At 40.2% G+C, this 16,729-nt stretch overlaps 1 protein-coding gene across 1 annotated transcript in view; it reads left to right on the top strand.

Moving 5' to 3' along the window:
• The window catches only part of PTPRQ (protein tyrosine phosphatase receptor type Q), a 185,228-nt gene extending 170,175 nt beyond the window's left edge, over window positions 1-15,053 (top strand). The window contains exons 39-45 of the mRNA XM_061582736.1: window positions 2,704-2,780; window positions 10,396-10,530; window positions 10,648-10,773; window positions 11,525-11,673; window positions 12,825-12,960; window positions 13,523-13,646; window positions 14,874-15,053. Of these exons, the coding sequence (XP_061438720.1) occupies window positions 2,704-2,780; window positions 10,396-10,530; window positions 10,648-10,773; window positions 11,525-11,673; window positions 12,825-12,960; window positions 13,523-13,646; window positions 14,874-14,911 (785 nt within the window). The 3' untranslated portion in view covers window positions 14,912-15,053. The remainder of the gene's footprint in view (window positions 1-2,703; window positions 2,781-10,395; window positions 10,531-10,647; window positions 10,774-11,524; window positions 11,674-12,824; window positions 12,961-13,522; window positions 13,647-14,873) is intronic.
• Window positions 15,054-16,729: the final 1,676 nt, after the last annotated feature.

Below are 16,729 nucleotides of genomic sequence, written 5' to 3'. Positions count from 1 at the left end.
TATATGCCCAGTCGATCACTGTGCTCTGCAGGTGGGGGCCTCCTGCAGATACCATCTTATCAGGAGGTCTGTTCTGCACAACATAGGAAACGGACCTTTAGTGTGGCGGCACCTACCCGGTGGAATTCCCTACCCTTAAATATTAGACAGTCACCATCTCTTTTTAATATGTTTTTAACCTTTTTTTAAAAAAAACCAATATGTTTTTAACCTCTTTTTTTAAAGATGTCTTCAAAGCTTTTTTTAAAAAAATGTTTCAATGTTATTTGGTTTAAGTCTGTTTTTATGATGTTTAAAAGTGTTTCAGTGCTTTTGTTTGCCACCTTGGGCTCCTGCTGGGAGGAAGGGCGGGACACATGCGTACATACATACATACATTTATTATTTATTTATTATTTAATTTGTATCCCGCCCTTCCTCTCAGCAGGAGCCCAGGGCGGCAAACAAAGCGCTAAAAACACTTTAAAACATAATAAAAACAGATCTTAAAATATATTAAAACAAAACAGTGTTAAAAACATTTTTAAAAAACAACTTTAAAAAAGTGTTAAAAACCATATAAAAAACATATTTAGCATACATACATACATACATACATATATACATAAAAGCACAGATAAAATCCACAGGTAACAAAAGAGATCACTTCTTTCCATGTGAAAAAAACAATAATGAGCAATGCATTCCATTGGTTTTTAAAGTTCAGATAGGAAGCAGATTAAGGCTCAAATCTTAAACCCACATACTTGAGATTAAGCCTCTCTGAATTCCATGAGATATACTTCTGAGTAGACATGATTAGGATTACAGTGTATAGAAGCTGCCTTTCGTAACGAACACCTCAAAAACAAAAAAAGCAAAGAGGCACCTGTACATAAATTAATATGTAAATAACATATTTTGCAAAGTAATTTACGTATAATGTGTGGATTTTTTTTAAAAAAAAGTTTGTTGTAGAGAACTAAGGTGAATAGCTTTCCCATGCCATAATGGGAGTTCAATAGGGGATTGAAGCACATTCACTTGATAGTCCATTTTCAACAGATGCCTCCAACATCCCTATTCAGGGCATATTCTATGCTCTTCATTTGCCACAGATAAAAACTAGGGCTTGTGGTCTGTGATATAACATGGCCTGATGTACAGTAGCTGGATCTCCATGTTTATAGACTTGCTTTTTATCAACAGTACAAGTGAGTCATGTACACATGAAAAATCATATCCAGTGTTGTATAACTTGTATCATTCCAGTCAGTAGCAGTCACCAGGATGGCACAAGCAGAGCGCTTCCTTCACTGACCACCACTGCTGGTTCTTGGGAGGGGTAGGGTAAAGGTGTGGGGGCTCTTGAGAGGGGGTGGGTAAAAGTGTGGAGGCACTGATTAGCTCCTGTCACTGCACCACCCTGAGCTCCCCTTGCCTCACCCCTTTCTTTCTCGGGAACCAGCAGTGACACATGGTGTTGGCAAGGCAGGTGACCAATGCCACCCTGCCTGTGCCACCCTAGCGACTGCTACTGATTCCAGTACATTCTTAGGGCATATTGTTATGCCTATGTTTACTTTTGAAACTTATTCTAGGGGACTTCTATTCAGTATATGTTTGCCTAGAAATGGACATTATGTTCACACCTCAAGGTGTGAGGGAGAACCATATTAGTTATTATTACATCACTACTACACAGATATGGTAAACAAAGAACTGCTCAAACCTTTAATTCTCTCCCACCCCAGTTACTTTATTACTATTTGGGTAGATGCAGAAGAGAAGTGACTAAAGGCATCTAGCTTATGGTATTATCTGTCAGTGGGTAAACTGCAAGGATGTGTTAAAAACAAAGGCTGCAATGGTAACAAAGAAATACAGATTTTTTTCTCCAAGTTTTGTAGTCTTCTTAGTGCTTCTTAGAACCCTGTCCTTAATTAATAATAAGCACCATAGATAAGGACACAAGGCATGAACATATCATACTACAAGACTGGGATTGTAGACAATGTTTTATAAAAAGATTAATTACTTGCCAAGCTGGTATAGCACAGTGGGGAGGAGAGCCTGGCTGGGAGTCCAGAGTCTGTGAGTTCAAATCCTCGTTCATGTCTCCTGGGTATAAAGGGCCAGCTAAAGATCACCCCCATAGTGAGTGGCTCAGGGGTTATGTGCCCTGCCACCTGTGCAGCCATGGGCAAGCTGCATAGTCCCAAGGAGCCCAGTTGCCCCCCAGCTGACAGTTGCGGACAAGGAAGGGGCTGGCTTGTGCAGCTGTGGCAAGCTGAGCAGGCCCTAGCCAGCTGGGGAGGCCTAGACTCAGAGAGAAGCAATGGTAAACCCCCTCTGAATACCGCTTACCATGAACACCCTATTCATAGGGTAGCCATAAGCTGGAATCGACTGGAAGACAGCCCATTTCCATTTTTCAATTACTTACCGTATAATGGAATGGCAAATAAAACTGGACAAAAATATAATGGAAGAAGAATTACTATAATAATAAAAGGGGTGTGTGATGAGTTCTTACGATTTATGTCAAGATATCAATAGATGTAATGACATTTTTAAAAAGAACTATGGGTGATATCCTACGTGCAGACCCATATCCTATGAGCAGATCTATATACATCAAATAGTCTGAATCAAATATAAGAAACAAGCGTAACTAATTATATTGATTGTTAATTAATTACACTGATTATTCTCACTGCACAGATAACAACAACAGAGCGAAGCTGATGCCTGATGCTAGTATACCTGGATCTGATTACATCAATGCCAGCTATGTGTCTGTAAGTATGAGATCTTTTACAATTGTTATCACATTCTTCTTGTTTTTCATCTTGACAAATATATTTTACATGAAAAAATTGTCTAGTTTTTCTTTTATCTTTTGCAGCTGTTGCTGAGTTGTTGCTTCTCATGTGGGCTTATAACATGTAAAGTAGTGATCTAATTTTAATGAGATTCAATATGATTTTTAAAAATGTGATTCTGCAAACTTTGTAAAAGATGCCACAGTAGATTAAAGTGGGAACAAAAAACATTAATGAACTGTGTTCAACTTTACTACAACTGATCTCAAAATGACTCCTGTTCAAGATTTCAGTTCTTTGTTAGTGATCCCCAGAATTGCTTTCCTCAGCCCACCAATTCACAGAACACTTTGGTTTCTACAACCAGTGTCATTACATTTCGCATATGAGTAAAAAGACACATTCCAATTGACACTACGTTTCCCTATGTACCCAAAGCTATCATTAGCTGTTTCCTACACTTTGCACTAAGATAGGAGCAGGCCACCATGGACAACTGAATGAGAGACACAAACACACTGGCATATGCTATTTTCCAGGAACCCAAGAGACATGTTTGTGGTCTCAACAAGAGGCAGTATGCAACACATCTTATAATTCTTGCCATTCAATATATTTTGGACATAGAAACCAGGCAGCTGCTTTGACAGAACCAGAAGCACTCCAATGCTTGTCTTCATTTTTTTCTTAGTTTCAAAGAATAATGTGGAATGTGCTAGCAATTTTGAATTTCTTAGGTGAGTCAACAGCTCTCTAACAAAGAAAGTTCCTGAGATGCAAACTTTAATGTCTGCTGTATTGGATATCTATCCACTGGAATTTCTAGCATCCATCAGCTTCTTGTAAGCCAACTGACACATTCCAGTATTGACATCTCACAGGAAGAATCTGTGCTTTTCATACATACCTCTGGGTTGTTGAAATCACCCTAGTCTATCTGAGAGAGGATTTCTGATGATCACGAAGAAGCATATTGAAACCACAGTACCTAGATTCCTTCAAAGTATAGCTATATACTCACCAGTTCCACATTTCTCTGTGCAAGGACAATGAAAACAAGATTTTTGAAGTAGCATGTCTGGTCAGCATAAACAGATCTCATGATTCTACTTCAAGTGCTGGACATGTTAGTGTCTTGTCAAGATGTGGTGGGATCAGGACTGATCCAGATGTAGTAGATTTCACACATGTCCTCTTCAAAGCAAGAGATCTTCAATCGAGCATTTCCAGCAAGATGATCTGATAAAGAACTTAGGGAAAGGGCTTTAGTTTAATGGTAGATCATCTGCTTTGCATACAAAAAGTTCCCTGGTTCAATTCTTGGCCTCTCCAGATAGAGTCCTTTCTTAGTAGGTCTCCCAAATTGCCTGGGAGACCACCCATGAGGAAACTGCTATGCTGCATCTTGAAGGATAAAGAATGTCTGCCTGCCTTCATGGAAGAAAGAAGGAATTTCCTATGTTAAATACCTCTTAAGGGATGCAGGAGGGCATTCTGACCATCATTCTGACCATTGGTTCACCCTTCTGGACAACAGACACACGTCAGGGGAGAGGTTTTTACCTTCCTTCTGTGTTGCCTCCTGTTCTTAGGACATTCCCTCTCTCCTGTTGAGCAACCTGTTGGTGTTCCTACAATTAGTATAGTTGTGTCTAGAAAATGGTCTAGTGTCTTATTTCTTGGAATAATTATAACTTCTGAACTTTTAAGCATATGTCAAAGGAAAAGTTAATGGACTGAGTAGATACTTTGCTTTCTTGTGTAATTACAACCAACTATAAGCCAATGCACTGGTTGTGTTTTCATGCTAATTTCTCAATTGTGTTCCAGTCTTTTGAATCCATGTTATTCTTCCATGGTTAATAGTCTTCTGTCTCCATGTGATAACATGGAGGCAAAATCATAGTTTTGGTACTGTTGATTTTTCAGTTGTATAATAATATAAGCATACAATAATGGTAGTTGTACCTCTAGTTAGCCATGTTAGAATGCATGAGGTTAGGATTTTGTTTTGGTGTTTAAAGCATGCAGTGCTACACAACTGGAGGCAACTATTTGGTTTGTCAGTGGAAGGATTTCACTCCATGAACAAGGACTAATTGACTGCATATATGAAAGAGAAAACAAAATTTCCTCAGATGTTTTCACCAGATTGATGATTTTAGGGAGATTCCCAGCTGGTATATGGCCTGGCAAATTTGCTGGGATTTCACCCCTCAGTCTTCTCCCCTACTTTCATTCTCTGGCTGATAAAACCTTGGTAGTTCAGGTACGGCACATTCAGCCCATATACATGCATTGTACCTTCAAACCTCATCTACAGCTTTACAATTCTAGTCCTGAATCAGCATTCAAACATAGTAAGAGGTTTGTTGTTTAACTGGTTTGTTTAACTTGAAAAAAAACCTTGTTAAGTTAGTTAAAAGGTTGTTTAAAAACCTTGTTAAATCAACCATTTCCAGTGACTAAAATGTGCCAGAATCTTTGCTATACCCTCTGACCCAAATACTAATTATTTTTGTTATGGATGCACTTACTTATTTATTTGATTACATTTATACCCCACCTTTCCTTCATCAAGGAACCTAAGGCAGTACATGTGGTTCCCAGGTGGTATCCCATCCAGGCACTGACCAGATCTGGACATGCGGTAGTCTTGTGTGCCTTTAAGCCATACCTTGGGATCAGAGCAGCTGTGATTGAGATCTACAAGGAAAAAAATGAAGTGCAGTGATAGTCACATAATTGATTTCTGTTATGATTTGGCTGGAGTAATGTAAGATCTGCTATTTTATTCCAAGTTTCCTGACATCTTCATTTCCTGTCCCAGTCTAACTTTTGTTATTGTTGCATTCAGAGTGGTCTCAAGAATTAGAGTCTGAACACTGTTCCTCTTTATCATCTATATGCTGCTTTACAATTATAATTGTGTATGATGGCAGGCTACAATTGCTCCCATTTTACATATGGAAAAATTGATCCTAAGAGATATAGAGTTATCCAAGTCATAACAGAAGTAGGATATAAACCAAGGTCTTCTAGGGCAGCTATGTGCTCACGGGATCACAACAACCCTTATGAACTATGCCTAATTTGTTTTTTGGCATTTGATGAATGTTAAGTAATAACCAATAATTACAAGGTTTGTTTGTAGTATATTGCATTAGTGCTAAAGTGCCACAGAATAATTAAAATTGTTTATTGGGATACAGACAAAAAAAGACTATATACAAATACATGGGGTGAGGTCCAAGGTTATCATACTCTGAGTATGATGACTAATATTGAATATCACCCATAGTTCTGTATTTCCTGTGGATCTGTATTATTTTATGGATGTCTTGTCAGGACAGATATCAATAAGAGATTGAAATACAAAAAAAGTGGCACTTGATTTCTGCAGAGGCATTTTAATATGTTCCCTGTGAAGATCCCTTACATTTTTAATTTGTTGGTGGGACATGATGATAGTCTCCTAAGTTTTGATTTGATTATTAAAATGAATTAAATGTAGGAGAATGGGTTTGGAAATCAAAACTATTAGCATGCGTTCCATCCATCTGGTTTTCTTTCCACTGGCATTGTTTCTAAAGGGGGTATTCCAATACTTGTTTGCACTGGAGAATGATTAGTCCTTTACAGAATTATATTCGCAAGTCAAATAAAAATCTAAATACTTACAGGTCAAGTAATTCACAGCTGTTTATTAGTTATCCAATCACATTATATACAGAACAAGAGGTAGGGAAATGCTATTTTAATCCTCTCTACTGCAAGAATATGGTGAAGTTCTGTAACTTAAGGATGCCAGACTTTATGTTTGTATATGCTGTCTTCTGGTGGGTCACTGCTGGAAGCAGGATGCTGAACTAAATGGACCCTTGGCCAGATCCAACAGGACTGCTGGTATGTTCCTATACCTTTGCAGGAGAATCAGCAAAAATAAAACATAGTAATGACAGTATCATTCTCCATTTATAATACAGTATACACCAAACATATCCTTGATTATATATAACATTGTCTGTCTGTATGTGCTGATGAGGCCCAGCTCTTATCTCTCCCTTCTGAATTGGGAGAGGGTGTGCATATGCTGGAGCAGTGTCTAGTGGCAATGATGGGCTAATAAACTGAGAGTGAATCCCAGTAAGATGGAGGTGCTATTTGTATATGGTTCCTATGTCCTGGAAATATTCTGGACAGGGTTGGACTGCCCCTGAAGGAACAGACAGAGGTTGGAAAAGTTACTTTCTTGAACTACATCTCCCATCAGCCCAATCCAGTGGCCATGCTGGCTGGGGCTGATGGGAGTTGTAGTTCAAACAAGTAACTTTTCCAAGCTCTGGGTGTAGTTTGGGGGTACTTCTTGATCCCATGCTATCAGTGGAGGCCCAGGTGGCCTCACTGGTGAGGACTGCCTGTCTCCCGGGCTGGCTGGTTCACCAGTAGGATGGCTGTTGCTGGACCAGAATAGCCTGGCTTTGGTAAACCAAGCCCTAGTAACCTCACAACTGGAGGATTGCAATGTGCTCTATGTTGAGCTGCAGTTGAAAATGGTTTGGAAGTTGCAGCTAGTGCAGAATGCAGCTGCCCGCCTGTTAAGTAGGGCAGCAGAATGGGATCACATATCACCAATTCTTAAATCATTGCACTGGCTGCCTGTAATTGGGCCCAGTTCAAGTGCTGATATTGGTACATAAAGACATGAACACCTTGGGGCCCAACTACTTAAAGGAGCATCTCCACTGGTAGAGCATCTGCTTTGCGTGCAGAAGGTCCCAGACACTGAGACACTGAATCTCAAACACTGAAACACTAGAGAGCTGCTGCCAGACAATGTAGACAACGCTGAGCTAAATGGACCAATTATCTGACTCAGGATAAGGCAACTTCCTATATTCCAATATCTGCTGACTTGTGCCGAGATCTATAAAGGAGGCCTGATTGTGATCTTATAAGTGTGTGCAGCCCATTGGGTAGTAATGCAAGACAGGGTCTGGCTCCCCAGTTGTGGAATTCTCTCACATGAAACTATATGTGTCCTCATTTGCATTTTGGTGTCAGCTGAAGATGATTTGCTCATTCAGGCCTGTGGAGGACAGTGTCTTGATGTCCAACTGTTTTGCAGTGTATGGTTTGTTTCTAGTCTGCTGTGTAATCTGTTCAGGCTAATATAAGGGGTGGGTTTTTTGGTATTTTGTTTTAAATATTTTAATTGTTGTTGTAATTCATTGTAGTTCATTGACCATGCTGTGAATTATGGCAGGAAGAGTGATTTAGAACTGCAATAAACTGAAAAATAAAAATGCTTTGAGGGTTCATAGGCTCTGTGAAAGACTCCTACATCATTCTTTCTAACGCTCAGATTCAGAGGCCAGTTCCTTCTGAATGCCTATAGGAGTACACTGAGTGAGTTTCTGATGGTCTTCATCCAATAATATTTATTTATTTATAAAATTTATATCCAATCTTTTCTCCAAGAAGAAGCCCAGGGCAGCAAACAAAACATCTCCAAAACATCTTAAAAACAGACTTTCAAATATTTTTTAAAAGATCTTTAAAAACATATTAAAACAAAACATCTTTTTTAAACAAGCTTTAAAAAATCTTAAAAGGCAGTTCCAACACAGACACAGACTGGAATAAGGTCTTTACTTAAAAAGGCTTGTTGAAAGAGAAAGGTCTTCAGTAGGTGCTGAAAAGATAACAGAGATGGCACCTATCCAGTTTTTAACGGGAGGGAATTCCAAAGGGTAGGTGCCATAACACTAAAGGCCCGTTTCCTATGTTGTGCGGAATGGACCTCCTGATAAGATGGTATCTGCAGAAGGCCCTCACCTGCAGAGCATAGTGATCAACTGGGTATATAAGGGTAAGACAATCTTTCAGGTATCCTGGTCCCAAGCTATATAGGGCTTTGTACAACCAAAACCAGAAGCTTGAACTTGGCCCGGTAGCTAATGGGCAGCCAGTGCAATTCTTTCAGCAGCGGAGTAACATATTCGTGATACCCTAACCCAGTGAACAGTTGCGCCGCCACATTGTGCGCCAGCTGCAGCTTCCAGACCAACCTCAAGGGCAGCCCCACATAGAGCACAGTACAGTAATCCAGCCTAGAGGTTACCAGTGCGTGGACAGCAGTGGTCAGGCTATTCCAGTCCAGAAACGGTCACAGCTGTTTTACACCAGCTGAAGCTAGAAAAAGGCACTTGTAGCAACTGAGATCACCTGCACCTCCAGCGAAAAAGACGGATCCAGGAGCACCCCTAGACTATGAACCTGCTTTTTCAGATGGAGTACAACTGCATCCAAAGCAAGCAACTGACCAATTATACGTACTCGGAAACCACCAACTGTCAGGGTGCAGGGTTGGGGTCCTGAGGATTCAGAAGAAGAGGAGGAAAGGGAGGGGGCCATTTCGCCAGAGTGGAGTGAAGGAGAAGAAGAAGAGGAAATTCCAGAGATAGAGTTCCCTAGCAACGGAGACCTTGAAAGCTTCACAGTCTCAGAGCCTTCCCTTGAAGTTCCCACGCCTCCTCTTCTCCGAAGTTCAGAACAGGTGGGGGAAGAGGGAGGGCCTCCTAAGTCAGAGACAAGCAAAGAGAAACCGCAAGACAGTTTAAAACCTGACCCCCCTCTTTCCCCCATACCGGAGTCGGAGACTTCAGAAGGGGAGGGGCCCGTGCTTCCCCCGTCGCCGCATACTCGAAGACAGTTGAAAAGACAAGAAAGGAGGGGGGGAAGGAGGGTGGTGACTGAGGGCACGTTGAGGCGGAGTGAAAGACTTCACGCCCGTTTGCCCCCTTCTTAAGAGACAGGCAGGATAGCAGTCCCTTGCTCTGTCAACTCTCTTTCTACGTCGGAGGATCTGTAACTCTGTGTTGCTTCATGAGAAGGCGCAGTCTCTGTTTGGATATTACCTTAATAAAAACTGAATTGCTTTCAACCACCAGTCTGGTTCCTGAGTCCCATCCTGGGCCTGACACCAACCCACATAGCCTCCAGCTTGCTATGATTCAGACTTAGTTTATTGGCCCTCATTCAGCCCACCATTGAGTCCAGGCACCAGTCCAGGGCTTGCATAGCCTCTCCCAATTCAGACGTCATAGAGAAATAGAGCTGGGTATCATCAGCGTGCTGCTGACATCTAGCCCCAAATCTCCTGGTGACTGCTCCCAAGGGCTTCATATAGATGTTAAACAGCATGGGGGACAAGATCGTACCCTTTGGCACCCCATAGCACAACTGCCATGGGGCTGAAAGACAGTCACCCAATGCTATTCTCCGAAAATGACTCTGGAGATAGGATCGGAACCACTGTAAAACAGTGCTTCCAATACCCATCTCACCAAGTCAGCTTAGAAGCATGCCATCATATCCTTCAGTATCAAAAGCTGCTGAGAGATCAAGTAAGAGCAACAGGGTCAAACTTCCCCCTGCCCTTCTCCTGATAAAGATCATCCATCAGGGTGAGCAAGGTACATTTCTGTTAAAAGTATAGTCATAGAGTTCACATAAGATTGCTTGCAAAATGCATCTTTTCTACCCTTTCTCTTTATCAGTATTTACTAAGGTTCATCTTTTTCTTTAGGGCTATTTATGTCCAAATGAATTCATTGCTACTCAAGGACCATTACCAGGCACAGTAGGGGATTTCTGGAGAATGGTATGGGAAACTAGAGCAAAAACCCTTGTTATGCTTACTCAGTGTTTTGAAAAAGGACGGGTAAGTTACCAATATATGAATTTAAAAGATGCTTAATAATTGGCAATCACCCATCCAAAAAGCTTCCAAATTGTCTTTTTTTTTAAATTAAGCCATATTATTCAATACTGATTACAGATACGATGTCATCAGTACTGGCCTGAAGACAACATACCAGTGACTGTGTTTGGAGATATAGTGATTACTAAATTAGTAGAAGACATTCAAATAGATTGGGCCATCAGGGATTTAAAAATTGAAAGGGTAAGAGCAAGTTTGGTGCATTATTTTTTTTAAAAAAGTTTCCATACTTTCTGTGAAAACCACAATCAGTCTGCTGCTTATCTTTCTGATTTCCATCCTACACATGTCTAGCTCTCCATAATATTTATTATTCCTTTATGAATACATTATATTGGATATTATGTTTCCAAATACTCCTGTATTTCTGGATTTGTCATCAGATTATATTCTGTAATACAGTATTAGAGAGGGATTTCCAGCTGGCCATTTTGCCCAGCTCCTGCTAGGGCACTGTAAGCACAAAACCAGAAGTATAGAAAGTGTATGGGCGCAGGGGAAATGCAATGATTCTGAGGGTGAGTTTTGAGTGATGACTTGCTTTTGTGAAATAGTAATCACAGATCAAAATCTTTATCACCAGTCAAGAACAATTCTTTTCAGCAGAGGCAGCAATTTACACACAGCAGTTCATTGTATTCATGATACCAGTTTCTCCTACTTGGAGAGGCAGAACAATGAACTACAATATTAGTCTTCCGACCAGGTTTATTATTCCTTAGGTTGGTTGGCTTTTGTTTTTTGCATTATTAATCATTAATTGTATCCTTCTAAATAATACAGTTAAGGGCAAGGTAGGTGAGAGAGCTTAGTATGGTGCCATCAACAATATCTTACTGGAATGGATCCCAATATGTGTGGCCTCTCAAACTGCAGTTGAACGTTTTTGCAATTCTAAAATAAAACTTTATTTCTTCCAACTTGTCTTTGGAAGCATGGAGATTGTATGATGGTACGTCAGTGTAACTTCATTGCCTGGCCTGAACATGGAGTACCTGAAACAACTGCATCATTAATCCATTTTGTAAAGCTGATCCGTGCCAGCCGAGCACATGATAGTACACCCATAGTTGTGCACTGCAGGTAAGCAGATCATTTATTTCAATAGAAACTCACAGAACTAAATAGTGGCATCGTTTGTTAGGAACAGAAACAGTTTATCCAATTTGTGGCAGTTCTCTTCCTTTTTAAAATTCTGAGGAATTTTAAACTGTTTCATCTCTTTTTTGTTTCAAAAAACAAATATAATATAGCATAAATGTAAGAAAAATAAAATTATTAAGAATTATTATTAAGAAAAATTATTAAGAATATTAAGAACAGGAAACAAGACATATAGTACATACAATAAAATCAGCGTCAGACATGTAAACAAAGCAAGTTCTGGCCTAAATAAGGCCTAATGAATACTTTAGATACTGAAAGGAGACTACAAAGCTAAGTCAGGGGTGTTGCCTATTCTTCTTCCTATGGGCGACATGATGTTGATAGGGCTGGAATGGAGCAGTGAGGAGGCGGGGGAAAGAGAGCAATACAGGAACTACAAAAAGATGCTGAGTTCACACATGTAATCAGTAACTCAGTACTAGTAAGATATATGGAGAAGCCTAGTTCATGTACCACAGCAGATTTTCATGAGTGAGAGCCATCAATTGGACAACAACCTAGACCAGTAAATTAAAAATGATGATGAGACAGCTGCAATGCTGCAAAGACAAATGCCGTAAAAAATGGAACTGGACTGCCTTCAAGTTGATTCTGACTTATGGCGACCCTATGAATAGGGTTTTCATGGTAAGCGGTATTCAGAGGGGGTTTACCATTGCCTTCCTCTGAGGCTGAGAGGCAGTCATTGGCCCAAGGTCACCCAGTGAGCTTCATGGCTGTGTGGGGATTCGAACTCTGGTCTCCCAGGTCGTAGTCCAACACTAACCACTAGCCACAGCCTTCATTTAATGTAAATGAGGGCACTCATGCAGAATATTAGGAATGTATCCAGACCAACAACTTCCTTCTGTTTTAGTTGGATACTATAGTACAGATCTGGGAGTATAACTCGATACAAAGGTGTCGGGGTAACTTGTTCCGTATCGCCAACATCAGTATACCTAAAAACAAATAAATAGTTTATATTTAGCCAAACTGCAATAGCCTTTTTATTACAACTGTGATTTTCTATTAGAGGCTTTAGACATTCACATGCAAATACTTCAGCCTTGACTTGATCCTTGTAGTGCTGGAGTTGGAAGAACAGGAGTTTACATCGCCCTTGACCATTTAACTCAGCATATGAATGACCATGACTTTGTGGATATCTATGGACTTGTAGCTGAACTGAGAAGTGAAAGGATGTGTATGGTACAAAATCTGGTAAGATGCTTTGAATCTATGTTATGGCTAGTTCTGACAAATAGCAGCTGAAATGGCAAAGTATTCTCCTCACTTCTTTTCCCCCATGAATTGTTCTGTTTCAGTGATACACCTTGCTGTATGTATGATGGAGAAAGACAGAGCCTCCTGAGAATTTCCACTGCCCTGTCCTCTCATTTCCTTCTGACCACACTGTGGTGGTTCTTTTTAGTTACATTAATGTGGCAGGCATTTAGTCTTGTTAACATGGTGGTGGTGGTGTGTCTGTGTGTGTTCATGTGCATGTCTATCTATTCCATTCTGGGTGAGCAGGGACAACCCTCCGCTTGGAGGACCTGCTGCAGGAACCTTGGTCTTATCTCCTGTTCGTAGGGCAGGCACTGTTCCAAAGATTATTCAGATACCCTCTTGGAGTTCCAGAAAACATGAATTCACTGTAAGAATTTTCTTTGTGCAAAATGTGCTCTGTGTGTATATTCCAATATGACTTCAAAGCATTTTCCCATTAGAAGCAAGCTTTCCATCTCTAAATAAACTAACCTTTAATTTTCACACACTGCAGGCACAATATATATTTTTGCACCAGTGTGTTTTGGACTTGTTGACAGTCAAGAGGAGCAGCCAGCCTGTATGTTTTGTTAATTATTCAGTACTTCAAAAGATGGACTCTTTGGATGCTATGGAAGGTAAACTGTACCAAATTTATTTTTATTTTTTAACCAGCCATGTGCTGCCATTTGTTTGGCCATATCGAAATAACATGCATTGAGAAACATTATTTGGTTTTAGGGTTTCATTTGTTTTTATGCATTTCTGCCTCTTGGGCAAAAAGCCAATTAGTTTTCACTGTCTACACATTGTCTCTGAATGAACTCATCAAATCCCATGATGTTCAGTACAACCTATATACCAATGACATCCAGCTCTACCTCTTCAGAACTTTCTCCCATCACCCAGTTCCGTATCTCCACTTGTCTGTCTGATATTTTCACTTGGATGTTTGTCATTTCAAAAACAGAAAGACTGTGCTTCTCATCTTTCAGACCAAGCCCTCCTCTCCTCACATACTTCCCATATCCATTAACAGTGTCACTGTCTACCCTACTGAATAAGCATGAAACCTTGGCTTTATCTTTGACTCCTGTCTCTCCCCATTGCTCCCCATATTCAGAACATTGCCAAGTCCATTAAAAAATTCCACTTGCAAAAAATATGATCCTACGTCTCTGTCCCCTTGGTGAAAACTGATTCATTCTCTGGTCATCTTTCAACTTACTGCAGTGTTCTCCACTCTGGTCTTCTATTTTCTCACTTTAGTACCCTCACCTCTAATCAGAACTCTGTTGTCAAAATCATTCATCTGTCTCATTACTCTTGATTACATCACTTCCCTTTTTATTTCCCTACACTGGCTTCCTTTCTGCTCCCCGGTTCAGCAGTAGCTCCTCATCTATGCATTCAAAGCACTCCATCGTCTTTCATCTACTTACCCTCTTGCTCTCATATCCTGATTCCTGAACCCTAATACATCCCTGAATGTGGCCTTCATCCTTCCACCTCTGTCATCCTAAGCTTTCCAGAGGGCTTCTTCTCCCTCAAATAAATCTGCCCCTCCTCCCCTGCTTCAGTTTATGCCTGGGGACTGCCTGGCAGAACTCCTGTGTGATGCCACTCTTAGTCTCCCCCCCCCTTCATCAATGTAAGGTAGGATTGTTCTGTAACATGAGCTGAAAATAGCAGTAAGCAAGATATATCTCACTATAATGATTGTACAACAGATAATTTCCTTTACCTTCCTTTGCTTGTGGCACCAGAAGCAGTCAAATTGTATGTTTTTATAATTTAATTCTTATATGTGACCTGTTAAGACTATTTTTCAAAAGCTTCAAATAGTGCATCTGTTTCTTTTCTAGGTGATGTGGAACTAGAGTGGGAAGAAACCACCATGTAAATAGACAGCTAAAAACCTTACTATGTTTAAAAAAATAAAATTTATTGGTTTTTTTAAAAAAAATCAGGGGCCAAAACAACCCCCCTCTTTCAATGAACTAAAAGCAAATATTAATTTTTAAAAAATAATAATGTTATAGTTTATACTCTATTTATATGCCTTCATAAATACTATAAATTATTAAATGATACTTATGTACAGTTCAATACTATTGTAATAACAAAAATGTTGTATGCATTGAGTGCAGTCCAGCAATAGTTAATCACAAACCCATTGACATCAACATTTTAACTATAAATTTTGTCTCACTGATTTCATTGGGATTTGGGGGTGAACTAGACATTACAAGTGACATTGAACTGTAGCTGCTTCGTAGCCGCTTCGTGTCCCTTTTTCTTCTCTTCCTAGTAACATATAGAATAATATAACTCATGATGTGGCATCCTCACTACTGAACATTTCCATGCTACCAACAGTAAATTGTGTGGCTGGAGAAATGATATCACATTAAACCTGGGGTCATCTAATGAAGCTGACTGGCAGGAGATTCAGGACAGACAAAAGGAAGTACTTCTTCACATAGCTTATAGTTAAACTGATTTTTGCTGCCACAAGATGGTAGTGATCACCACTAGCTCAGATGGCTTTAGAAGGGGATTAGACAAATTCATAGAGGGCAAGTCTATCAATGGCTAGACGTTATGATGGCGATATCTCCAGGTTCAGAGCCAGCATATCTCTCAATACCAGGTGCTGGGGAGCAATGGTGGGAGCGAGCTGTTGTCCTCATGTTCTCCTTGTGGGGTTCTCGGGCATCTGCTTGGATCCTGTGTGAAACAGGATGCTAGACTAGATAGGCCTTTCACCTTTTCAGCAGGGCTGCTCTTAAGTTCTTCGGTGTTATACTGGATGTTAGGAAATTAGGAAGAGAAACGGGTGGGCTTCTGCTTTCTATGTCTCTCGTAATGTTTAGTTCTAAGGCTACTTTTCACTTTACACTGAGGCAAAAGCATATTTGTTACTATGGCTTATTGCGACCGTGCAAATGTGCTCACAGCTGCTTTGCTTCTCTGTGGTCTTTTTTATTCCCATGCCACATAAAGTTAAGTCAAGGATTTGCTTAGCATGTCTTCTGAACCTCGGTTCATGCTTAAGCTTTCTCCTCACTAACCACAAGCTGGAGGCAAGAACAAACATTGGCTACAGCTCATGGTTAGTAAAGATGGAGCTTTACTACAAGCCCAGGTTCTGGATGACATGCTAAGCCAAACCTTGGCTTAATTCAGCATGGCACAGGAGTAATAGAGACCAGAGACAAGCAAAGCAGCTGTGAGAAACTTTCTAGGAGCCCACACATTTGCACAATTCTGGTAAGCCATAGTTTGCCTTACTGAGCCATGTGAACCAGGCTTTAGTATATACAATGGGAGGAAGGTGTGGCCAATTCTGGCTCTCTTTTCTGTAGCGATTCCATTTCAAAACACTTTTTGATTCATACGTTAAATGTATATATGAAATGTTTTGCAATGCTTATCTTAAAAAACATCATGACCACAACCCAACAGTACAAGTGTTCTTAAAACCATTAATTTCAATTGGCTTTAATGTGTGGGATTAACTCTGCATGGGATTCTGGCCAATGTGTGAAGTGGCCATTAGTTGTGACTATATTCTCTGGATTGTGCCCACAATTCTGAAACATCCACACCGTATACCTTCATATAGGCCCATGATTCTACACATGAGCAGATTATTTCAGAATTATAGCCATGAGTCCCAATTCAAAAATGGCAATCTATCCACAGAATCAGACTTTCA

The sequence above is a fragment of the Rhineura floridana genome, chromosome 8 (assembly GCF_030035675.1).
Source record: "Rhineura floridana isolate rRhiFlo1 chromosome 8, rRhiFlo1.hap2, whole genome shotgun sequence".
Lineage (NCBI taxonomy): Eukaryota > Metazoa > Chordata > Lepidosauria > Squamata > Rhineuridae > Rhineura > Rhineura floridana.
This window is presented reverse-complemented; position numbering and strand designations above follow the sequence as displayed.